The sequence below is a fragment of the Rhinatrema bivittatum genome, chromosome 11 (assembly GCF_901001135.1).
Source record: "Rhinatrema bivittatum chromosome 11, aRhiBiv1.1, whole genome shotgun sequence".
In the NCBI taxonomy this organism is placed as follows: domain Eukaryota; kingdom Metazoa; phylum Chordata; class Amphibia; order Gymnophiona; family Rhinatrematidae; genus Rhinatrema; species Rhinatrema bivittatum.
Window position 1 is genome coordinate 101,372,461 of NC_042625.1, and position 25,853 is coordinate 101,398,313.

General features: G+C 48.1%; 1 protein-coding gene across 2 annotated transcripts; it reads right to left on the reverse strand.

Moving 5' to 3' along the window:
* Window positions 1-9,265: 9,265 nt before the first annotated feature.
* AK2 (adenylate kinase 2) lies at window positions 9,266-25,024 on the reverse strand. 2 transcript variants are annotated; one of them, XM_029619969.1, is made up of 7 exons: window positions 24,860-25,022; window positions 24,491-24,616; window positions 23,164-23,274; window positions 22,979-23,073; window positions 22,705-22,777; window positions 22,384-22,579; window positions 9,266-9,987 (listed from the first exon to the last, which is right to left on the reverse strand). In XM_029619969.1, exons 1-7 carry the CDS (start codon window positions 24,953-24,955, stop codon window positions 9,980-9,982), a joined length of 705 nt encoding a protein of 234 aa, XP_029475829.1. In that variant the 5' UTR covers window positions 24,956-25,022; the 3' UTR covers window positions 9,266-9,979. The 2 variants fall into 2 exon arrangements, with proteins under 2 accessions (XP_029475829.1, XP_029475828.1); XM_029619968.1 differs by lacking the exon at window positions 9,266-9,987 and having other exon boundaries at window positions 21,081-22,579; window positions 24,860-25,024.
* Between the last annotated feature and the right edge of the window lie 829 nt (window positions 25,025-25,853).

Here is a 25,853-nt window from a genome sequence, read left to right on the forward strand (position 1 = left end):
CAGGGCCCGCGGAACGAGGGCTTTCTGTAAGGTTACAAATCTGCTGAGTGCGCCATAGCTCTCCCTTGTCTCGGCACTAGAATGCGTTATTTCAGGAATGGCCAACTCCGCTCCCCCACAGCTACAGCCAGGTTCAGGGTTCAGCAATCCAGACCGAAGCCGCACAAAATCCAGATGCATGCAAATAAATGTAATGGCTATTCATTATGCAGACCCTGAAAACCAGAACCGTTGGTGGTTCTCACTGACCGGAGGTGAGCACCTGTATTAGTTAGGCTGTGCTAATACTTCACTTTCACTGTATTCCCCCCCAGCCGCTGAAGCGCACTGCTTCCATGGCACGGGGGAATGAAGAAAAGTGGATTTATATAGAGACAAAAACCCACAAGGGCTGAATTACACAGTCTGGGTAAACAAATAAACATGGGTGTTGCTTGCTTTTTAGGGCAGTTACTACCCCACATCAATTAAGCCTGATACTTCACTTGAAATACAGATGCAGCGCGGTTCACTGCTTCAGCTGCAGGGGGGGATGAAGGAAAGTGGTTTTATATTCAGACAACCAACAAGGACTCAATTGCACAGGCTAGGTAAACAAGCATGGGAGTAGCTTACTTATTGCAGCTATTACTACCCCTAACTAATTCAGCTAGATATTTCACTTAGATGCAGTTCCAACACTGCTCTCTACATTAATGATGGGGGGTATGGAAGGCAAATAGAACCAAAAGGTTACGAAGGCCCAAGAATAACAAACATGAGAAAAAAACAAGTGCGAAAGCTTGCTGGGCAGACTGGATGGGGCGTTTGGTCTTCTTCTGCCATCATTTCTATGTTTCTGTGTTTTTAGGAAGAACTGGAAAAAGGAGGAAAGAGTAAGCTTCACGCAGAAGGGACAGGCTCTTCTGTGTCTAGAACTGTGTATAGCATATAGCTCTATACAGTAACAGAGTATAGATGGCACAGTTCCATCCAGCGTGCACGGGTAGCTGCTTAGGGTAGTAAATGCCACAGTACAGGTTACAGCCCATGCTTTCCCTTACGGACAGTAACGGACGCTCCGTGCAGGTTACGCCCCTGTTTCTGTTAAGAGCAGGTAAGTGAAAGCACAAGACAGAGTCACAAAATCTCAAAAAGCTTTCACATGATTTTTTGAAACAAAAAATTCAAATAACCAACAGGGGTAGAATAATATTTGACAAAAGGAGGAAAAAGACCTCAGCTCCTAATCTGCAAGTTCTCAGCATATAAAGGAGTAGATCAAGCACAGGTCTTTAAAAAAAAATCCATTTTTGCCTTTTTATTCTAATTCAAGCTCATCAAGGAAATATTTTGTCCCATTTTTTTATGTATTTATATGTAAAAATGTATTTTTTGTCTTCCCTTAAAACTTAATAGAACTGTTTTTTGTAGCTAGCTGGCCCGATATGATGTAGCTTAAGATGAATTATCAGATAAAGATATACAGTAGCAAACAAGGCCTTATCTTGTTGTCACTGTGTAGCAACTCAGACTTGCAAACGCTTGCCTGTGTTCCAAAAGGTTGAAAAACCCTGGAACTATAATTGCCCGGCTGAATATCGCTAGTGCCGGATACCTCAGCTGCTGATGCTGACAGGCTGGTTCAAGACAAATTCTGCTTTGAGGTTTTCAATATTCAGTGTTTCGCCATATAAGCAAGTTCTATACATTTTATTGGGAAGACAAAAAATTAAAAATTCTCCACTTGTTGATTTGGACTATTGCAACAGTCTCTCTGTCACTCTCGCAGCAAGATCTACACTTGTAGGTTATACAAATTATGGCATCTAGAGGGGTCGATGCAATACAGTGGGCTGAGCTGAGGGCACTGTTAACCTGAAGTCAGACGTGGGTAGAATAAGTGCTAATCTATGCCATAATGCAATATTTATTTATTTATAATTTTTATATACCAAGTACAGGGGGGATAGGGGACCTTATTGCAATAAGGGGATTAGCGCATATTCAACGCGTGTCCAACACAGAGTGAATCCAATAGGGATCAGCTCATGCAAATGCATGTGAATGAGGCTATTAGGCATTCATTCCAGATGCAAAAAAAAAAGTGCATCTCGGACGCACATTTAACTGTCATCTATTACCGCGAAATGGAGCAGGCATTAATAGATGTGCACTTTAAAAAAAGAAAGTGCAGAAAAAATGCTTTTCTGTACTGCCTCCTACTTAATATCCATGTGATATTAAGTAGGATGAAAAAAAAAAAAAAAAAAGGCTGACCCATCACGAAAACCGATGCCAGGTTTATCGGCGTCTGTTTTTGTGGCTGGCCGCCGGTCATGAAAACGGATTGAGTTTGCGTTAGCAAGGATGCGACCCTAGCGCCTCCTTGCTAACGCGATCCCCTAATTTTAATATTGCATGGCGCCCCCCCCCCCGGGGCGCATTAAGAGAGCAGGTGCTGACTGTTCAGTGCCCACTTTCTACGCATCTTTATTGCATCGGCCCCACAGTTACTGTGGATTGTTCAAGGAGGATTGAAGCTTCTTGTACGGACCTGTTTTTCAGGGTGTTGCAATTTTTAAGAATGCTTTGATACTCTGTAAGTACAATAAATCCTAGTTTAATCCAGGCTACTTCTCTTTCAGCTGCACCTTAATGGTTCCACACATCTTTCAGGAGCCTGGTAACAATTCCTTTAATACCCCCTGAAATCTCTGACCTTAGCCGCTAGGGCGAAGAGCACCTGTGAGCTAAGAATCCAGTTTATTTCAGACACAGACTGGACTGGTATCAATCTGCTCAGGGTGATCAGAGCTAGGGCTTTCTTAGTGCAGTGCAGCTTCACTGCAGAGTAGCTCAGCCTTTAGAAAAAGTCTAAACAGAGCCTTTTCCTCAGCTTTAATCTGAGCTTGGGGGGGGGGGGGAGGCAGTTTTCTTGGGGTCTTCATTTCATTTAGTGTGGGGGGGGCAGTTGTAGTGGGTGGCTGAAGTTTAGGTGGATGGGTGGTTTTGACTTGGATATTTTCATATTGTACTCTTTGTAATGTGACCTGCATTGGGTAATTTTGTAAAGCAGAGTGTGGTACAAAAACGAAAATTGATTCTTACTTGCTAATTTTCAGATCAGTCCAAACTCCTGGGTTCTGCCTCCCTGCCAGCAGATGGAGACAGAGAGTTTTACTGATAATTAACCACATGTGCCACCTGCAGTCCCCTCAGTACTGACCTGTACCCAAAGATGACAGTAACAACCTTAAATTTCTAAGCAAGCTTCTAAGCAAACTCGCTCCCCTCCAACGGGCTGGAAGGAGGTGAACTTGCCCAAAAAGACCACAGAAAACTTGTTTCCCAAATTTAGCATAAGCATTCAACACTGAAAACCTCCAAGAACTCCACACTATATATAAAGCAATATTTATTTATTTATTTTTGGCTTTTATATACCGATCTTCTTACATTAGATGCAAATCAAATAGTGCAAGTGGCAGACTCTCCACCCCCAGTAAATGGGGGGGGGGGGGGGGCGGCCCCCAGACTGATGCACTATGCATAAAGATACCCCTGAATCAGAGATCTGTAGGAGGGGATCTCGACATGCTAGCGCCTGGAGCTCCGAAATTCTCCTCGCTGAACAAATAGCCACCAGAAAAAACACCTTTAAAGAGTCAAGTTCTTCACCGTAGCTCTCTTTAGTGGCTCCAACTGAGCCTCACACAATCTCTAAGGACTAGATTCAGATTCCAAGACTGACAAATGTTCTGCACCCGAGGATGCAAGTTCTTAGCTCCCTGATGTGCAGACAGAGGATACCCTTGCACCTTACCAGCGACAATGCAATGTCGCTACCTGGACACTCAGAGTTAAAGGTCAGTCCCTTGACCAGAACCTTTCTGTAGAAAAGCCAAAACATGCAAAACCATAGCCTGAACAGACTGAGGCTGCACTCCATCAACAGCAGACCAGGAATCAAAGATCCTCCAAATTTACACATATGTCAAGGATGTAGAAGGTGGAAATAACCACCTCAGAATATCCCCTCCATCGCAGTTGTCTCCTTTCAGAACGAAGCTGCGAGGCAGAAGTGAATCGCCTGACCCAAAAATATTGGGCCCTGGTGAAAAACAGTCGACAGATGTCCAAACCTCAGGGTCCTGTCTATGGCCATGTTGATCAGATCTGGGAAGCATGGTCCATGTGGCCAATCTGGAGCTACCAGGATCACGTTGCCTGGATGTTTTATTTATTTATTTATGTATAAGTTTTATAGACCGTCATTCGGAATATACCATCATCAGGGTTTACATAAATAAATAATTATTTAAAAAGTTAAATGAAATAAAACAAAATACAATCTTAATCAATACAACATCACAAAATAAATCAAAATCATAGTAAAAGACAAACAGTAAAACAATAAAATCACATACATTTAAAACTTGATTTTGCCTTATCTGTCCTGCATCGATATTCTTTATACACTGGCTTACAATTGTACATCCCCCTAACTAAATTATTGGAATACGCAACATCTCTACTAAAAAACTATATGATAACCATTCTAGAAAAATTATCACAACTAAAAGTTGTATTAAATACCTAAAAAATGGAAATCATCCGACTAAACAGAAACCCACAAATACTAATACCACCTGCTTTAGAAATATAAAACTACTGAATTAATCCATTAAAACAAGTAAGAAACCTAGGAGTACACATGGATAAAAACTTAAGTATGAAAAATCATAATTAATTTGATTAAATCTGGCTACAACAAACTGAGGATACTGAACCGATTGAAACCATTACTAATGACAGACTTCCGCACTGTATTACAAACCTTAATATTTTCTAACCTTGATTACTGCAATTCATTACTGCTAGGGCTTCCATAAAACCACTATACTACTTCAAAATGTTGCTGTAAGACTTTTAACGGGAATTAAGAAACATGATCATATCTTACCAATATTAATGGCACTACACTGGCTACCTATCCAATCACGAATACACCAAAAAGTATTAATAGTATTCAACAGCTTAAATACAGACAGTAACGGATTAGTAGAAGTGACACTCCAACAACACAACCCCATTTGCCCGCTGAGATCTCACAAAGGACTCAAACATCCCTAAAATAAGAGATACTCATTTGACTCCAGGGCTAGCACGAAACTCTGGAACTCCATGCCAGAAGAACTAAGAACATCGGATAGCATGACCTGAAAACTTGGCTCTTTAAAAATGCCTAAAACTTAACATAGCCTTAGCATTCAGATTACCTAATTGATAAATAAGAGGCTCTGAAAAATATCCCTCTCGAATTGTTTATGTTATTAATAATCCTTTATATGTGACTTTACCTTGTATATTTTTATCTATGAATGTTTTTATGTAAACAGTTATGATCTTGTGAACTTCATGTGGAATGACGGCATATAAAACATTTAAATAAATACAATATTTCTCTATCTGCCATAATCCCTTTGAGTCCACGGCAGCACCACAGCTCTGATTCCTTTGTACTGTGTTCTGTTCAGTGGCTGTAAAACCACAACGCTTGGGAAATCCCCATCTTCTGTGAATGAGACACATCGCTGCCTCTGACGGCTCCCATTCCCCGGGATCTAACTTTCTCTGACTGATTCTTGGTTCCGCCTTGACGGTTGATGTAGGCCACCATCATCGCATTGTCCGATAGGATCCGTACTGGATGGCCGCTCAACCTTGGCAGACAGGCAAGCAATGAAAAATGCACAGCTCTCATTTCTAACCGATTGATAGACCATGAGGCCTCCTGTTTCAACCACTGGCCCTGCTACGCCGCCCTCCATCCATGAGGCTTGGCATCGGTGGTGAATATTAACCAATTCGGAATCTCCAGTTCCACACCAACTCGAGATTGGTGCAAGTAAACCATCACGAAAGAAGAGGAAGCCAGGGTCAGTCTAAAAGAAGAGGAAGATGAAAGTCTTCCAATATCGGATTCCAGCAGGAGAGAAGAGCCCGCTGCAGAGGCCCCATATGTGCAAACGCCCAATGCATTAATTCCAGTGTCGATGCCATAGAACCCAGACCTGTAAATAGTCCCTGACCCTGGGCACCGAAAGTGCTAGCAGAAGCCTAATCTGACTCTCCAATTTCAGTAATCTCTCTCTGTGAGAAACACTCTCTCTGCCAGTGTGTCAAACTGAGATCCCAGATTCTCCAAAGTTTGTAAGAGGACTAAATGGCTCGTTGCTAGGTTCACCACCCATCCTAGAGAATCGAAGCGCATCAGTAACTTTTGCACAGATTGTCGACAGAGGTCCTCTGATTTCGCATGAATGAGCCAGTCATCCAGATATGGTCACACCAACACACCCTCCTTTTGCAGTGCGGCCGCCCTCACCACCATCACCAAGGAGAAGGTCCGTGGAGCTATCGCCAGCCGAAGGGAAGGGCTCAAAATTTAAAATGTTCCCTTAGGACCATGAAGCTCAGGAATCTCTGGTGCTCCGGCCTGATGGCTATGTGCAGATACGTCTCTGTCAGGGCCAGAGATGCCAAGAACCTTGAGAGCCGCATTTACCTTCTTTTAAATCCAATATCTCTTGAATTGGATACAGGGGAGAAAGAAACACAATGCTTAACTTAAAACTGACCACTGGCCATGCCAAGCATGTTCAGGGTCTGAGCCAACAAACTCAGCAAGACATCTCTGTGAAAAAAGAAAACATTTGAGCAGAGTCCAAAGCGGCTCTCAATCCCATGCAATTTCTCCCTCTTCTAGAAGTAAGAAAGGCAATTCCCCATCAGAATCCTCCGCTGTCTCATGATTCACATCCCCGTGATTTCTCCCAGGGACAGCCTCCCTGTGGCATTTGCCTGCCATGACTGACAAATGGGAGGCCTGAGCACGTGATCCCTACAGAGTAGGTTGCTTTGCATTCGCTGGGCATCCCTGCAGAAGGGTCTGCGGGCCCCGGAAACATTTCACCCAGGAGGAGGATGGAGCTATATCATAGTCCATAGGCCCAACCTCTCTCAGGGAAGCTTCTGCCCTCAGGAACAAGGGAAGAGAACCGACCATTGCCTCACCTCCCACTCCACTCCCTCTCCAGAGACAGCATAGGCCAAGGGGATGTTCCAACAGGGGAAAAGCTGTAGTAGTGAAATCGCTTTGAGCATCTAAAGAGAGAGAGTGAGGACTGAATTGCTATCAGACAGATAGTAAGGCACTTGAACCTGTTTGTCCCCGGTGCCCATCTCTCCTGAACATCGTCTCTAGGAGGCCTTTTGGGTGTACACCATGCCACCTGGGCATACACGCACACCCCTCCAGGACGCGTGCATATACACGCACAAGCACCTGTGCAAATACGTGCTCAAGTCCGTGTCGCAGACATACACGCTCAAATCTAGGCCCCGGCCTTACGCACCAAGTCCTAGCACATGCAACTGCCATGTGGTGAGAATGTGCGCACAGGCCTACCCACTCGAGAACCACTGCAGCGGCCTCCCACGGGTAAAGCCTGCCTGCACTTTCAGCGCATTTAGGCCTGGATCCGTTTAACATCTGGCACCAAAATCATCAGCCCGAAGAGCTTCTCAACAGCTCAGGACTCTTGACCGGCTGAGAATCCATGGAGACGGGGGCCGAGCGCCAGCATCCTGCTAAACATGCTTTGCACATAAGCAAATTAAAACCAGCAGGAGACCTCTACCAGAACCAGAGACCCCTCCTCAGTGCAAGTGCCTCTCTGCACCTTTACAGGACAGGGAATCTTCGGCCATAGTTGAGGAGGGGATTCCCCTGCTGATGTTGCTAGATAATCGAAAATGGCCACCGTTTCAGTGCTGACTGGGAAAGCCTCAGTGCTAGACCCCGTCACCCATGAGGCTCACTCCACCAGTGTGGTCATGCTGCTTTTGCTGCACACACACGCTGTTCCTTCCCGCACCACCACCAGCACCTCAGCAATAAGCAGGGGAACAGCTCCTCAGCGCCAACACCTGGTCCCCTCCGCAGGCAGAGAAGCTGCTGAAAAATCCCAATGGGTGAGCTCCCCCACCCTGGAACCTCGCTGCTGCACAGATTCCTCTAACTAGTTCCTTGTTCTTTTTATTTAATCTCTGAGACTAAAGATATATAGAAACAAATACTGACCTTTGATTCCAGGAGTGCAGGCCACATGGCAGATCAGAAAAGAGCCAGACCGCTGGCTACATCAGTCTCCTTTCACCAAACTTTAGCAACCCAGCGCAGGACAAGCTGTATAAAGGGGACACTTCCCTGCTCCCGTGATTGCAGTGCGGAACTGCCAGCAGGTTCCACCGCTGTCTCGTGGGGGATGAGTGATATGGACCACCAGATGTCCACCCCACAGACCTCCGGACCGAGCGATTACAAGGGTTACCAACCCCCTGCTCGTTCGCCTCAAACCAGGTGAGATGGCCCCACCCGGACCTCGTAAACCCCTGGAAAAATTCAGAAATTGTCTTAATTTTTTTTTCTCTCCAGACTGCAGGTTTTATACCATCTCTCCTGGAGACAGAGAAATACTGAGGGACTGCAGGTGGCACATGGGTTACATACGGTGTCAGTGAGACTCACTGTCTCCATCTGCTGGCAGGGAGGCAAAACCCAGGAGTCTGGACTGATCTGGGTATGTACTGGGAACTATAAAATTATTTCCTACAAAACGGCATCCTATTCTATATTTTTATTTAAAAAAATGAAAGAAAAAATAAAAACAAAACTGGTTGAATGGCAATGGGGTAAAGGTAGAATACATTCGGAATCTCATTGACCTTAGCACAGCTGAACCCAGCTCTCTCATAGTGAGAGATGTCCGGAGCTTAGCATAGAGCTTAAAGAGTGGTCCTCAGATTAAAGGAGGATTTCCACTGTACTTCTCTTTAATTCTCAGCAATTATAAAGACTTGGCAGAAAAGCATGAGGAGGAGCACAGGCAGAGAGAAAAATCACCTCTGATTAAGAAAGCAGTTATTCCCAGAAATGGTGAGAGGGATGTAGGAGGGAGAGACAAAGTATTTTGGATGCAGGGCCTGATTTACCAAGGCTTTTCTCCCACTGGGGAAAGGTTACTAGGACTCAGCTGCCCCATTGCACCAGGCTCCTCCTCAATACCTCCTGATAGGCTCAGAGTTCAACTCAAGTTTGTTTTCTTCCTTTCACTGGAATATGCTGGGGAATTATTGCTGGGCTAAGGAGTGGTGCCCTCACTTCAATCTATGCCTTCCAGGGTCACAGAGAGCAAAACACATGAGAAGGACAAAGATGGATACAAAACTGGCAGACAGTTTATTGTTTCAGAGACAAAAAGGCAGCAGGGGATCTCTTAAGGCACAGGAGGAGATAAGGTGCCTAACGAATAGGGGGTGTAGCAAGTCCTGGGCCATGCCAAGATCCTGTTTCCCTTCCAAATAATTGCACTTTTCTAGAGAAAAAGCAAGTGAGACTCCAGCATACACAGCAGAGAGCAGCAGAATGCTCCTCTGTAGTCAACAGTCATCTCCAGCTTGAAATAGTTTTCCTCCCTGAGTTAGAAATTAATTTAAATGGAAAGTCCAAATTACTGTTCAGTTTATTTCCAATGTAGTTGCCTGATTATGCCAAGTCTAGGCTCAGGCCTGGATGTAAGGAGCAGGCAGGCCCTTCTGAAAGTGGAGCGAGAGGCCCCTCGCAGCATTCATGCCATCCCAGGTGTTTTCTGAGTCACCGTATATTATGGTCGTACATTGATCCTTAATCAGAGAACATAACTTGATTCCTACTCTCTTTTGCTGACAAGGTTCTAATCATTTGCCATGATGGCACAAATTTTCAGACGCAAGCAGTTTTAACGAACAATTACTGCCTAGAAGAGCAGCAGCAGCTGCTGGCATCGCTCTCACATGGACAAAGCTGGCACCTGTGCCCTGCTCTCCCTCACCCCAGGGAGGCAGACATCACTCCTGCCTCCTGCTCTGCTGTTGTCTTGACAGGTTTGCGAAGTCATAGGGCTGAAATAAAAATGAAACAAAGAAAAACAAACAAATGAGTGATGAATCATGGCAAAAGAAAGAGGTGGGCCAGAAAGCATGAGCTGTAAAGTGATGGATGTCAGACTGCTGGGAACGCCCTGTGACCAATAATCTGAAAACCACAAGGCTCTAAGAATTTGACACTTTCCCTAGAAATGTTCGCCTGCACCATACCTACTTCACTGCCTTTCCCCAACTCTCTACAATGAACTCATTTTTGCCTTTTATATGAAAAATCCCATCAATCTAGGATATACAATACTGTGCAATCTAGAAGAGGAGATAGGCCTTCACGCACATCCTCTGGTTACACCTCGTCATGTGCTGCGCTTTGAAAATCATTGCTAAAAGCCTTTGTGCTTAGACATATATTGTTACACACACTTTACTGCATGTTACAAGACTGATACACGCTTCAGCTATGCAGCCAGCTTCTGGCATCTTTCAGTTACATTTTACTAATGCTTGGTAGCTGGTGATCCAAAGAGTAAATGCTGTCACTTTCAATCTATTTCAGCTTAAATAAAGCACTGCTGTTTGATATCATCTCACCCATTTTGGCAGGTATGCACATCTCACCCACTTTCTAGTGACGAGAGTAAGCTTGCAGCTTTAATAATGAGATGCATGCATACAGGAAAACTGCTTCTTACCTGCTAATTTTCATTTCTGAAGTACCACAGATTAGTGCAGACGAGTGGGCTTTGCATCCCTACCAGCAGATGGAGACAGAGAACAAAACTTTGAGGCACTGCTACATAACCAAGAGCACCACCTGCAGTCTCCTCAGTATTGACCCTGTACCCAACCCAAAGTATTAGAAGCTACAAAACCCCATCTAGGGCAAACAGGTAAAGCAGGGCTGGAACCTCCTGCCCTGGAGCCTCCGTCATCTCCAGAAACACAAAAATTAAGTACAAAAACTCCTCCAACTATATTACATGACTATCAGGAAAGAGTCTTTCAGCAGCAACGGGGAGGGTCTCTGGACTGATCTGAACCAGTTTTTCTTTCCTGAATGTACCCAGATCATTCCAGACAAGTGGGATGTACCAAGCACTCCTAAACTGGGCGGGAACCTGAAAGACCCACGTGCAACACACACTCACCAAAAGACGTATCCTGCTGTGCGCACATCCAAACGGTAACGTCTGGTGAAATGTGAAGCTCTGCAAATCTCCTGGGGAGAAAGCAATTGACACTCTGCCCAAGAAGCTGCTTGCGCCCTTGTGCTTTCAGTCCCTCTGGAACCGTACAAATCTACACCGTGCAATCGTGGCCTTATGACCTTTCTGCGCTCCTCCAAACACAAAAAGGATTTGAGCGCCAAAAAGAATTAGTGACCTCCAGTTTACACAAGATAATCCGGCAGTTCCCTCTCCTTCCGATTAACATGAAGAGGACACCACCTTCGCTAAAAAGGAGGGAACTGTTTGCAACCTAACCCCTTCATTAGAAATTTGTAAAGGGTCTATAGCTCCGAAATCCCCCTGGCCAAACAAACTGCCACTAGCAAAACCGTCTGCAAGGTCAGGTCCTTCAACATCGCCCCACAGAGAACCTGAAGAACCAAACTGAGGCTCCAACCTGGACAAATTTCTGAACCGGTGCTTCACTCCTTTCAGAAACTGAACCACATCAGGATGGGAGGCTAAGCACCTCGCCCCTAAGGGAACCCAAAGCGGATACTGTACCCAGAGCGAGTTGTAGGCCAAACCTGGGGCACATCCGGAGAACTCAAAGACCCTCCAGACCCTGGTATATGCTACAGAGGCTGAGGGTCTCCACGCCTGGAGAAGGGTAGAAATCACCTGCTCTGAACAGCCCTTCAGATGCAAGCGCCGCCTCTCAAAAGTGATCCTGCCGATCCGAAAATATGGGTCCCCGTCGCAGCAAGTGGGGCAGATGGGCCAACCTGAGGTACACGAGATCCGCGAAGCAAGGGCAACGCAGCCACTCTGGCACCACCCACCCCAGATGCGACTTTATGAGCCTTGCAGCTGGAACAGGGGGATTTACGGCTCAGTTGAGCAGAGCAAACCCCACAGGCCGCCATTCCACAAAAGGCAGCACAGGCCCCATATGTGGCTCAAACGTCGCGATGCGCACACAACAGGCCTAGTAGGCCGCACACGCAGAAGCAACAGCACACGTTGGCCGCTAACAAAAACCAGCTTGTGCGGAAAGCTTGGAACCCGAACACGAAGGCAGAGTCGCACAGCAGCACCGGCCCGAAACCATGACTAGCAAACAAATAAAACCGCACTCATGGTCCGTTAGCCGAGCCGCCACTTCCCTCACTGCTCCCAGAGCGAGTGAGAAGGGAGGAAAAAACCCTCCAACCCTCACCTCCTGAAGTGCCGACAGCTCCCACTATCAGAGGCACTCACCGCCCGACTGTTCCTTTAAGCCGCTGTAAATAAATCAAAGACTTTTTTTTTTTTTTAATTTTAACTCAAAGACAACGGGGCACTTCCCAGATAGGCTGGTGAGGACTGAGGAGGAGGCATCAGTGACCCTGATTATCAGGAGCTCCGGCCAGCCAAGGATTTCCAACCTCCCCCCCCCAGCTCCACCTAAGGGATGGTGCACAAAAGGAGCCAAACACCTCAGGGATTCTTCGGAAACCATTTTTCTCTCAATTTAAATTTGATCAGCCTGCAGGCTTGCACCTCCACCACCTGCTGGAGACAGAGAAATACCGAGGTCCTGCAGGTGGCTCTCTCGGTTATGTAGCAGTGCCTGAAGGTTTTGTTCTCTGCCTCCGTCTGCTGGAAGGGATGCATAGCCCACTTGTCTGGGCTAATCTGGGTATGTATAGGAAGGTCAGGTTTCCCGCGTGTACAAGAAAGTCGGCGAGGTACGCTTATATCCACCAGAACAGATGTAACAAATGCACAGCCCTATTAACAATGACGACTGTATTACATCTATAGCAACACATAGCTGGTTGACCAATCAAATCCTAGAGTAGGGGTGGCCAACTCCGGTCCTCAAGAGCATAGATTTGCATATACTGCCTCCATTGTATGCACATTTCATGCATATTCATCACAGAAATCCTGAAAATCAGTGGCTCTTGAGGACCAGAGCTGGCCATCTCTGTCCTAGAGTTAAATGCCATTATTTGGAATAAAAACTCTAACCAACAACCTAAATTTCATGTGTGGTGTTTATTTGGAAGGTTACTGTATTCTTTGGGACCTTAGTTTTCAGTTATTTTATTTTTCCTGGGAATTTCAATGTTATAACAAACAAAAAGAAAAATGATTTTTCTCCTGTGTATTATAAGAGTAATTTTCTACTGATTTCTTTGTTGTTGTTGTTAAATTGTAATTCTTTGCTTCAAGAGAATTACCTATCCTGCTTGAAGAGCAGGATAGGTTGAAATTTAGGGAAAAGTTAAAGACCTAGCTATTGTTTTCCACTTTTAATCTTTAATTGGCTTTTCTGATGCCTCATTAAATGCTGTTTTTAATTATTTTATAATCCTTTTAGAATTTTTTTGAATTTATGATTTTGTTTTTGTAAATCACCTTGAGAGATATGTATCAGGAACACAATTAAATATTTTTTAAATAAATTCACAGGAAAAATAAAATAAAAACTAAAAAGAGAGGTCCCCATGTATGCTGCAGCTGACTGGATCCTGGTTCACCCCTGTTCTACTACCGTAGTCTCAGAAAGAACCAAAACTTCTGGTGATTGCACAATAAATACTGATGCTTCTCTAGGGTAGTGCTCCCTAACTTTTCTGTAATCACTACCACCAAAAGCTGGCACAGAAAAACATTTGACACACCCCAGAATTCATTCTGCTATTGCTATAGGTGATGGGGATTTCTGCTTCACAACGAGCGACCATGCGTCTCGATTTCTCTTGCACACAAGCGCATGCCAGAGAGCCATTTTAATTACTAGGGATGTGTATTTCTTTCTTCTGTTTTGGCAGTATGCATGTGCCTTGCTGACTTTATAGTTCATACAAAAAAGTGTTATGTGCATAACTTACTAATGAAAATACACACGTGTTTATTCAAAGTTAGCGAGATGTGTACCGCCGAAACAAATGCACATCCCTATTAACAACTGCTCCCTCCTCTAGTGTTTACCCTAAATAGCTGAGGAAGAGGACACCCCACACTCCTGGGAAGTTTAGCTTTATTCATTCATCTCTCATAGAATGGGAAGTCCACATTCACATTCTGTGCCTAAGCTTAACCTCCTAAAGAATAAATGCACTTTCTACACAAGTCACAAAAAAAAGCCAGGAGTTGACACCTTGGATTCTAGGTTCACACTTGATTTTCTGAAGCTAACATTTTGCTCCAAAGTTCTTACTTTGGAATAATTTTCACCATATGTATTAAGCATGTTTCCTATAGATAAAAAATGGGGGAACACACGTTGGTGCAGCTGGCCCAGTATAAGTAGAGTTGTTTTGTATCATTAGGGATATTCTTTTTGCAGCATGCTCTATATAAAATAGACACAATCTTCTGGATATAAGCACAGAAATGCATGACTGTATACAATGTAAAGGGTCAGCATTGCAGTTTCTCATTCTTGCTCTATAGAAGAAAGGAAAAATTGGTTCCTACCTGCTAATTTTTGTTCCTGTAATACCTGGATCAGTCCAGACTCCTGGGCTTTTCCTCCCTTCTAGCAGATGGAGACAGAGAGACTTTTGCAGACAATGCCACATAACCCAGTGTGCCACCTGCAGTCCTTCATTAATGATAAGTACCCAAGCCAAGACAGCAAGCATAACAACAAAATCACATTCCCTGAACTAAGTGGGAAGTGGAAGCTTAAAACAATCCTGCTCACAGTAAAAATGTGTAGGACTAACAAAACCTATGCCAATCTTCAGAATAATTATAAGATACCAAATGGATTCTCCAAAATTCCCTTTCTAAACTAGGGCAGGACTCTGGACTGATCCGTGGTACTACAGGAATGAAAATTAGCAGGTAAGAACCAAATTTTCCTTTCCCTGTACGTACCCGGATCAGTCCAGACAGCTGGGATGTACCCAAGCACCCCTAACCGGGGTGGGATGTGAGAGTCCCGCTCGAAGCTCACTCTCACCAAAGCCCATGGCCTCAGGGCCCTGGATATCCAAACAATATTTATTTATTTTTTTTTTCTATACCGGCATTCGCGATAAATATCGCATCATGTCGGTTTACAATTAACAAGTGGATAGGGAACAAAAGGTAAAAAATAGCATTGATCTAAGTAATAAAAATAATAATAATAGTAGTAAAAACATTAAACAAGAGAAGGCTAAGGAATGCAGTTACAATAAAACAAGGGAGTAATATAACTTGGATCAGAGAAAAGAAGCAGGGGTTTAAATAGAGAGAACATATATGCCAGTCAATGTGCTTATAGCGTTGATGAATTGCCCTTATGAGGTAGGGATATTAATTACCATGATTAAGGCAGAGTCTGAGCGAATAGGTTCAGTTTGGACAAAGTGTGCAAAGACTTCCAAGCAGTCGTCCTACAAATCTCTTGTGGTGACACTTGCTGACATTTGGCCCAGGACACCGCCTGGGACGAGTAGAAAGGAAAATTAGTTTCTTACCTGATAATTTTCATTCCTGTAGTACCAAGGATCAGTCCAGACACCTGGGTTGTGACTCCGCACCAGCAGATGGAGACAGAGTAAAACTTGTCGGGCATCCCTACATATAGTAAGGCGCCACCCACAGCTCGTCAGTCTTACGTAATGTCAAAGCACAAAATTGAACTCCAACTAACTAACTAGACGGCCCGAAACCCGGGCCAATTCAACAAACCCCCGGCTGGATCAGAACTACCAGAACCAGAGGCCTCAACAACCGAACATAGAGTGCCAACCGAGCGGACTCTCCTCTGCAGAACTCCAAACCAAACAGACTATACGGGCGGGATCCTGGACTGATCCTTGGTACTACAGGAATGAAAATTATCAGGTAAGAAACTAATTTTCCTTTCCCTGTACGTACCAGGATCAGTCCAGACACCTGGGATGTACCAGAGCTGAATTACCGAGGGTGGGATCCAGAGATTCCCGCTCGCAGAACTCTCTCACCGAAACCCCCTGAATCCAGGCCCTGAACATCCACACGGTAGTGTCTAGCAAACGTATGCAGTGACTTCCAAGTCGCTGCTCTGCAAATCTCTTGTGGTGACACATGGGAAGACTCCGCCCAAGATGCGGCTTGTGCTCACGTCGAGTGAGCCCGAAGACCCGCAGGAACAGACTTCCCTTTCAGTATGTACGCTGAAGCAATGGCCGCCTTGAGCCAGCGCGCAATCGTGGTACGGGAAGCTGCCCCACCACGTTTTGGCCCCGAGCACAAAACAAATAGATGGTCCGAAACCCGAAAGGAATTCGTAACTTCCAGATAACGGAGCAGAACTCTGCGGACATCAAGTTTCTTCAACAGTCTAGCATCAGGATCAGAACGCTCCCCCTCCGGAAAAGCGGGCAGCTCAACCGTCTGGTTCAAATGAAAAGCTGACACCACCTTAGGAAGGAAGGAGGGAACCGTCCTTAACGAAACGCCCGCCGCAGAAAAGCGCAAGAAAGGCTCCCTACAAGACAACGCCTGTAGTTCGGAAACACGTCTTGCCGACGCAATTGCCACAAGAAACACCGTCTTGAGAGTAAGATCCTTAAGTGTCGCCTGCTTAAGAGGCTCAAAAGGGGACGAACACAGAGCAGAAAGAACACAATTTAGATTCCAAGAAGGACATGGCGGACGTAAAGGCGGCCACAAATGTTTGGCTCCCCGAAGAAAACGCGCCACATCCGGGTGCTGCGCCAAGGACCTACCGTGCACCTTACCTCTGAGGCAACCAAGCGCCGCCACCTGGACTTTAAGAGTACTGCAAGACAGCCCCTTCGCAAGGCCAGCCTGAAGAAACGCAAGAACATCCGGTACGGAGGGCCGCACAGGATTCAGCTCCCAAGCTCTACACCAATCCTCAAACACTGTCCACACCCGAACGTAGGCGAAGGACGTGGACCGCTTTCTAGAACTCAGCAATGTGGCTACTACCGCATCCGAATATCCTTTATCCTTCAAGCGTTTCCTCTCAAAAGCCAGGCCGCGAGACAGAAGTGATCCGCGTCCTCCAAACAGACAGGACCTTGCCGTAGAAGCGCCGCTTCCCCACGGAATCGGAGAGGGGGCTCCCGTGCCAACTGGAGGAGGTCCGCGAACCAAGGACGCCGTGGCCACTCGGGCGCTATCAAGACCACCTCTGCGGGATGCATCTCTATGCGCCGAAAAACCTTGCCTATCAGAGGCCAAGGAGGAAACACATACAGCAGAACGTTTGTGGGCCAGGGGAGGACCAGAGCATCCACCCCTTCGGCCCCCCTTCTCTTCTTCGACTGAAGAACCGCGGGGCTTTGGCGTTCTGAGCGGTGGCCATCAGATCCATGTGTGGCATTCCCCACCGCCCGCAGAGGAGGTGGTAAGCTCCCTCCGACAGCTCCCATTCCCCCGGATCCAAGCGATGTCGGCTGAGAAAATCCGCTTGGATATTGTCTACTCCGGCGATATGGGACGCTGCGATGTTGCTTAGATTTCTTTCCGCCCAGTGCATCAGTTGCCGCGTCTGCTCCGCGACAGCCCGGCTCCTCGTTCCTCCCTGGCGATTGATGTACACCACTGTGGACGCATTGTCCGACAACTCTCTGACCGCTTTCCCCCGAATCAATGGGAGAAAGGACTGCAGCGCCAACAAGACCGCTCTGGTCTCCAAGCAATTGATGGACCACTGTGACTGAGCTTTGGACCACTGTCCCTGCACCGAGCGGCCCATGCACACCGCCCCCCAGCCGGATAAACTGGCATCCGTAGTGACTACTGTCCAGGCGGGCATGAGCAGGGACACTCTGCGGGTCAGATTGTCTGAGCTGAGCCACCACTGTAGACTGGATCTCGCCTGATCCGTGAGTGGAAGTGGCATGTGAAAATCCTCCGACACTGGTCGCCAGCGGGAGAGCAATGCGGATTGCAATGGCCGTAGATGAGCAAACGCCCAGGGAACCAATGACAGCGTCGACGCCATCGATCCCAACATCATGAGATGATCGCAGACCAATGGGCACCGCAGGGACATCAACCTGCGCACCTGGCTCTGAAGCTTGAACACCCGCTCCTGGGACAGAAACACTCTGCCCTGCTTCGTGTCGAATAGCGCTCCCAGGTAATGCAGCGTCTGGGTGGGGACGAGGCGACTCTTGGCGAGACTGACCACCCAGCCGAGGGAACGCAAGAGTTGCAGGACTCTTTCGACTGCCTGTCGGCATTGACTCTCTGTTTTGGCCCGGATGAGCCAGTCGTCCAAGTAGGGATGTACCAGGAACCCCTCCTTGCGAAGCTCGGCTGCCACCCCACCATTACCTTTGTAAACGTCCGCGGAGCGGTGGCAAGGCCGAAGGGGAGAGCCTTGAACTGATAATGCCGGCCCAGGATACAGAAGCGTAGAAACCGCTGATGGTCTGGCAGAATGCCTATATACAGGTAAGCCTCCGTGAGGTCCAAGGACGCCAGAAACTCTCCTGGTCGCACCGAGGCGATCACCGACCGAATCGTTTCCATCTTGAAGCGTGGAACGCGAAGACACCTGTTGACCCTTTTCAGGTCTAAGATGGGTCTGAAGGTACCTTCCTTCTTTGGCACAATGAAGTAGATGGAGTACCTTCCCCGACGGAGTTGACCCGGTGGAACGGGTATTATTGCACCCAGGTCTTGTAGCCGCTCCAGCGTATCCCGGACGGCCGCTTGCTTGCCGCGACCCTTGCAAGGGGAGACCAAAAACTTGTCCGCTGGAATCCGTGCAAAATCTAACGCGTAGCCTTGTCTTATCACGCTGAGGACCCACTGATCCGTCGTTATACTGGTCCATTCCCCGTAGAAGCGCTCCAACCTGGCTCCTACTTTCGGCACAGCCGGAGGAGCCGGCGGCAGGGAACGGACCAGCCGTACTTCATTGTGAGGCTTTCGGCCCCGATCCTGACCCGGGACCGTCTCGCCTCCCAAATTTTCTGCCACGAAAGGACTGAGACCACGACGATGTTCTCGAGGATCCAGAGCCAGCCCGATAGGAGGGCCCAGACGACCTCTGCTGCCGCGACTTCTGTGGTGCCCGAAAACCCAGAGAAGGATGTCCTGCTTCGGTGCCTATCCTCAGGCAACTTGAACGCCCTGTTCTCTCCCAGAGACTGCATCAGGTCGTCCAGCTCCTTACCGAACAGCAGCTTCCCTTTGAAGGGAAGGGCTCCCAGATGAGCTTTCGAGGACCCATCCGCCGCCCAATTTCGGAGCCACAGTAACCGGCGAGCAGAAACCGCCGAGACCATGGCCCTGGCCGACGTCCGCAGAAGGTCATGCATCGCGTCCGCACTATAAGCGATCACCGCCTCCAGGTGATCTGCTTGTGTCGCTTCCTCTCCCGAAAGCCCTGCGTTGGCCTGGAGCACCTGAGCCCAGCGCAAACCGGCTCGTAACGCAAAATTACTGCAAATAGCCGCGCGGACTCCCAAGGCTGACGCTTCGAAAACCTTCTTGAGCTGCGCTTCGAGTTTCCGATCCTGGATATCCTTAAGAGCCGTAGCCCCGGTAACTGGAATCGTGGATCGCTTCGTCACTGCCGAGACCGCAGCATCCACCCTGGGAAAACATAACATCTCCAGAGCATCCTCCGGTAAGGGATACAACTTATCCATCGCTTTACTGACCTTCAGGCCCAATTCCGGAGTATCCCATTCCCGGAACAGAATATCGGTCGCCGAGAAGTGAAAAGGAAAAGCCACCGCCGGTCCCGTTAGGCCTAACAGCACGGGATCCATCTTGGCGTCTGACCGAGAGGCGTCCGACCGAGACCCCACCGGGGGGGCATCTACTCCCACTTCTCGCAGAATGGCTGGGATCAGCGGAGCCAGCTCCTCCTTCCTAAACAACCTGACGACCTTGGGGTCATCTCCTTCCACGGCTGGCGTTCCTTTGGCCGTCCCTGGGCACCCTGCCCCCGGGTCGGCGGGCGCGTCCGGTCCCCCCGGATTCTCGTCCGGCTCTTCCACTGCAGACGAGACCGAATCCGATTCGGTGTCCTGGGGGATCCCCCTCAAGGACAGACGCTCCCTGGGCGGGTCCGCGGGCCTCCTGATGGCCTCCCCCGCCCGTTTTTTCCGATGACCGGCTTTCCCGGGCTTCCTCTTCCGTTTTGAGCGTTTGTACTTCAACGATTGCTGCAGCAGTCCCGCGAAACCGGAAGATAAGGAGGCCTCCGAATCCGAGGCGGCCTCCTCAGAAGGGCAACTCGCAGGCGATCCGTCCCCCCCCCGGGGGAGCCCCCCCGGGGGCCCGCTGCTGCGGGGAAAGTGCAGGCGGCAACGCGGCCTGCTCCACGGCCTTCCTTGTCGCCTCACGAACCGTGTCCAAGATGGCCGCCGTTCCCGCGCTAAGCGGGAACGGCTCTGAGCTGCCTCCTGCATCGGGTCCCTCTCGCGGCGGCGAACGCAGCGGCCGAGTCCGGACTCCCCGACCGCTCTCGGACGGCCCTTCACCCCCCGAGACGCAAGACGTACAGAGCCCATCCCTCGACACTCGCGAGCGCGCCGAGCCGCACAAGCGGCAGGAGGAACCACGCGGCATTCACGCCCTGTTCAGCGGCGCGCGGCCGGGCAGCGAGGCAAAGCAAAAACCTGAAAATCAAAACTACGGCGATCCTGCGACACGGCGGTCCCCCCCTTCTACCCGCGAACACAAGGAGCGAGAGAGAGAGCGACCGGCCGGCACAGTGAAGAAAGGTACAAAAAAACCAAAAATTTTTTTTTTTTTTTACTTGCTGCTGGCCCCGGTCCTGATTCTTCCTCTCCGACGGGGGTGAGTGAACCGGGCTCCCCGGTGTCAACCCCCGACGCTGCTGCCAGAAAGGGCCGGGCTCTCAGCCCTCAACAGCGGCCTCGACCAGGGGGGGATGGTCCCCTCAGAACCTTCCAACCCCCCTGGGAGGCTTCCAGGACCTGGACGGGATCCTCTTCTTGAAAACCCCTCAACTGCCTTAGAAATAATTTCCCTTTTTTTTTTTTTTTTTAAAAACCAACTCTCCTGACTAGCTAACCAGGATCACCAGAGACTGTGGGTGGACCTGCCCCATCTGCTGGAGACAGAGTAAGACTGACGAGCTGTGGGTGGCGCCTTACTATATGTAGGGATGCCCGACAAGTTTTACTCTGTCTCCATCTGCTGGTGCGGAGTCACAACCCAGGTGTCTGGACTGATCCTGGTACGTACAGGGAATGAGCCTTTTCTTCGCACCACTCCACAGCACAAAAAAGGGGATCCGAAAACCTGAAGCTGTTAGTAACTAAGTTACTGCAACAAAACACTCAACATCCAAAAGCCGAACTCTCTCGCACGAGGCACCATAGCCTCCAGGTTTGGGCAAGCTGGGAGCTGCCCTGATTGATTTAAATGAAAGGACGAAACCACCTTCAGCAGAAAGGCTGGAACTGTCTGCAAGGAAACCCCCAAATCCGAAATTCAAGAGGCTCCTTATATGACAAGGCTCGAAGCTCCGAGATCTGCCTGATGGAACAAATTGTAACCAAGAAAACCTCCTTCAAACTGAGATCTTTTGTAATAGTCCTAATGGGCTCAGATGGTGCCAAACACATACCTTTGGGAACCAAGTTAAGACTCCAGGAAGGACACAGGTTCTGAACCGGAGGGCAGAAATGCTTCACCCCTCTGGAGTGGCCGCCCCATATCTGGATGTGCATCCAGAGCCGCTCCGTGCACCTTGCTTTGAAGGCAACCTAACGCCGTCAACTGAGAAAATTAAAGAACTTCCCTGAGGTTTTGCCAGAGCTCCTGGAGGCCAGGGAACTGGACCCACTGCCTCCTGGCGAGAAATGACTGAGCACCAAGAGTCCCCAACTCCCTGCTCATCCACCTCAAACCAGGAGGGATGGCCCCCCCAGGACCTACCCAACCCTTCTGGAAGGAAATTCCTCTAAACTGTGCTATTTTTTCCTTTCTTTTTTAATTTATATGGGTACAGAACTTCAGTTTTGCACCTCCTCCATCTGCTGGAGACAGAAATACTGAAGGACTGCAGGTGCTACACCAGGTTATGTGGCAGTGTATGCAAAGTTTTCTCTGTCTCCATCTGCTGGAAAGGAGGCAAAACCCAGGAGTCTGGACTGATCTGAGTATGTACAGGGAATAAAGTGCCATGTGTAATATACTCACTTAATTCCTATATTAGCCAATTAATTCTTTGCTCCTCCACCATTCTACCACACATTGTAGAAAGGCAAGCAACAGATCACGTATTAAACAAACATAACAAGGTCTTTACATGATGCTTTTGAGAAGGCAGCCAGGATGGATGCAAACACCACATCTGGGGACTGGGAGGCATCCACAGCTGTGTGAATCCCATGCCTATGGTAGTAGGCCACCAATGGTGCTGTCATGGTATGGTACGTCTTCAGGCGAGATGTCAGTGTTTCTTCGTTATCATCTGAACGCCGAATTAACAGCTCTCCAGTTACCTGCAAAAAGTACACAGGCAGTAAACAGCATAAGCATAAAGCTACAAATCAGAACACAAAAGCGAAAGAAGCATTGTGGGTCCCTCCAAGGGGTCTAAAGAGCTAGACAAAAATCCTGCACCTACGTCATCCTTCATATGCACCCGTGGGGGGTGAAACTCCTCATGATATGAACGGCCACTTGCAGGATGGATCAACCTGAAACCAAGTGAAAAGCTTTCCTTATAAATAAAGCCGCACGTTTCAAACCCATGTCAAGGACTGTGCAAAGCATTTTGGCATTATATTTGTTGATTTGCTCATTTTTTTCACATTAGAGGGGGATATGGGGCAGGGAGGGAAGGCAGCAGGCACAATCTCACTGCTCTTCAGACAAGTAAGGGAATGGGGAATCCTCACCTGCCACAAATTCTCTTAATGAGCAGTCCGTCCTCAACATTGAACTCAATCACTGAGTCCAGTTTCTCTTTGCGCTTCTCCAAGAGCTCATCCAGCTAGGGATCAAAAAGAGAAAGAGCACAGCCTTTATCCACAAGCCTGTGCCAACCATCCTACTGCTCACCTCCTTCCAGGTAATAACCTACCATCTCAGCCTGCTTCACAGTGCGAGGAAAGCCATCCAAAAGAAAGCCATTCCTGCATGGAGGGGTGTCCAAGTTCTTCTCAATCAGTTCTACCACCATTTCATCACTCACCTGAGAGAGAAAAAAAAAGCAGACAAAAAAAATACGCAACGTTTTCAGATTTTTTTGCTCAGCATCTATCTCCAAACCTAACTTACACTTATGACTAGAGGCAGGGAATGGATTTACAGAGCCCTGGTCTTCAGGGGCCCATTCCCATCTAATCCACCCACTACAGCAGCATTTCTCCTGTTGAGAAGCAAGAATCATGATTATTTCTGGAACCTGGGACAGATGACCCACTACATCAGTGGGTATCATTGATCAGTGACAGCTGGGACTCTGCCTCCTATGACCCCTTTTAAACACTTCTAAAATTCAGAAAAGAGCAGACCTCCATTACCCGTCTCTCACCTAGAGCAGAAAAGTAATGGCACATTCTGTTTGTGAGACCTGTTTGAGGTAATTACCCACAGTATGGAAACTGTTGCCCTAAGGGCTGTGAATGCTGTCTCAGAAGCCGTGCCCAGAATATGAATTAGTTCCTCTGCACGGGCCAGTCTGCAACGGGGAAACCATGGATTCAAGCAGAAAGGCTATAAAATAATTTAAAAAAAATAAGCAGCTTCTGCATGGCTTAAAACAATGTGCAGATCAGTCACAAGACCAGCAAGCTCAAAGTCCTCATATAGCACATATCGCCATGCTTGTTCTTGACACAAGCAGTACAAGAGACTGGAGATCAGCACATTCAGTTTAAAGATTACAAAATTTTCCTGCTACCCCAAAAAGTATCTGTGCCCCTGCCCCATCCCCTTACAAACAAAAGGAGACTGGTGTAATAATTGGTGTCATCAAAGCAGAGGGCACAAGAACCAGAATACAGTATTATAGATTGCAACAATTATTTATGAGCCTGTGAAAGACTGGGCTGGAATATGGTAAACAAAAAAAGAAAAAGACAAAAGGACAGTTATGATCGTTGAAGACTAACTGCCTTTAAAGCATCTTTAAAAGTATTTCAGAAAAGAAATGTTTGAAATGAACAAGGAAAGAAAAAATGTCTCAGCAAAGATCAATTGGTCCTAGCAGTGAAAATGACATCGAATCACGTTTACCATCTTGGCAGGCCCCGCAAAATTCACTAAATCACAGGGGGGGGGAAAATCTGATGTTCATGACAACTATGACAAAGCTAAGCCTGTGCATGGTTAAACCCAGGCACCAAAGAGGGCAACATCTCTCGTCGCCGAGGCCTGGGGTGATTCACTCCCAGCTGCAGTCGTACCAGCTTGCCAGCATCCATCGTAGCTTTCAGCCTCTTTCCCAACTCGGAGCCAGTAGCCACCATGGCCCTCAGCATGTCCCCTGTTGCAAGATGACAGACACAGAACCTTTCTGCCAGCTTAGGAGCCTGCGAGGAAGAGAGGAAGAGGTGAGCAAAGGTCAGGCAAGGGCCACCCTCAGGCAGCCCCGGGTCAGGGTGCAGCAGTGGCCGGGGGGCCTCGGCTTTCTTACGGGACATTTTCTTGTTGCCTCAGCGGGAGCTGCAAAAAAAGGTTTAATAAAGGGAAGGAAAGGCGAGAGAAATGAGGGAGGGGAAACTGCAGCCCCGGAGGCGCTGAGCCGCGGCAAAGCCGCCCGCGTCTCCCCGTACCTGCGTTCCTTTGCCGGCCCCGGGGGGACCCAGCAGCACAGCCCGGATCCCCTGCTGCAGCCGACCGCGCTCCGCGGGCTTCGCGCTCGGCGCCATGCTACCGCCTGTCCGCTTACAGCTGCCGTAACCTGCGCGCGACTCTCCGCGAGGAGCACGTAGAGGACGTACGCCCGCTTCCGCTCAGCGCAACACCCTCCCTGCTCACCATTCTACACGCTCGATGCGCCCTGCAGATGTCAATCAAATTTCCCCAGGAAATTGATTGGTGGTAAAGAGCAGCCGAAACTTCCTTTTTAGTCAGCAGAGTTAGTATTGGCCAATACGCCGATGTGGGCGGGACTTCCCCAAAAGTTTTATTCTAGCCGGAAAGAGGTGCCCTCCAGCGCGTTCCTTCCGCCTGGCTGTAGAAAGAGTTAGCTCTGCGCTGACCTAAAGCAGAAGCTCCGCCTTCTTGCCCCTATCTCTCCCTTCACGCGCCATGCGGGCACCTCTCCTGGGCATGGACTCTATTTAAAAGAGGCGTCGCGCTAGTCACTTGTCCGTCCCTAGTGCCTCCTTATTAGCGGAAGAGGCAGCTGTCAGGGGGCCCGAACAAGCGACGCTCAATTTTATTGGCGTCGGTTTTCAAACTCGCTGATGGCCACGGGTTAGGAAAATGGACACCGGTAAAATTGAGCTTCCGTTTTTCTGAGCGGCTGGCAGATTTATTTATTTTTTTTATTTTTAGTTCCTCTAACTTAATAATGCTAGGATATTAAGTCAGAGGGTGTACAGAAAAGTAGTATTTTCTGCTTTTCTGTACAGTTTTCCGCGTTGCTTAGATTTTAACGCCTTCCCTTTCAGTATTCCGGTCGACTAACTAATAATGCTCATCAACATGCATTTGCATGTGATGAGCATTATTAGTTTTCAGGGGGGTTTGTCGCGCTTCTTATTACCCCAAGGAGACGTCAAAAACGTGCGGCCAATCGAGTGCTAAATGGTGCGCTCGGCT

Bases quoted from the DNA above. Each gene is read 5' to 3' on its own strand.
- AK2 (XM_029619968.1), bottom strand. From the start codon at position 24,955: ATGGCGCCGAGCGCGAAGCCCGCGGAGCGCGGTCGGCTGCAGCAGGGG. The intron at 24,617-24,859 runs GTACGGGGAGAC...TCTTCCTCGCAG, and splicing joins GGGCCGGCAAAGGAACGCAG to GCTCCTAAGCTGGCAGAAAG. The intron at 23,275-24,490 runs GTACGACTGCAG...TTTCTCTCTCAG, and splicing joins CGATGGATGCTGGCAAGCTG to GTGAGTGATGAAATGGTGGT.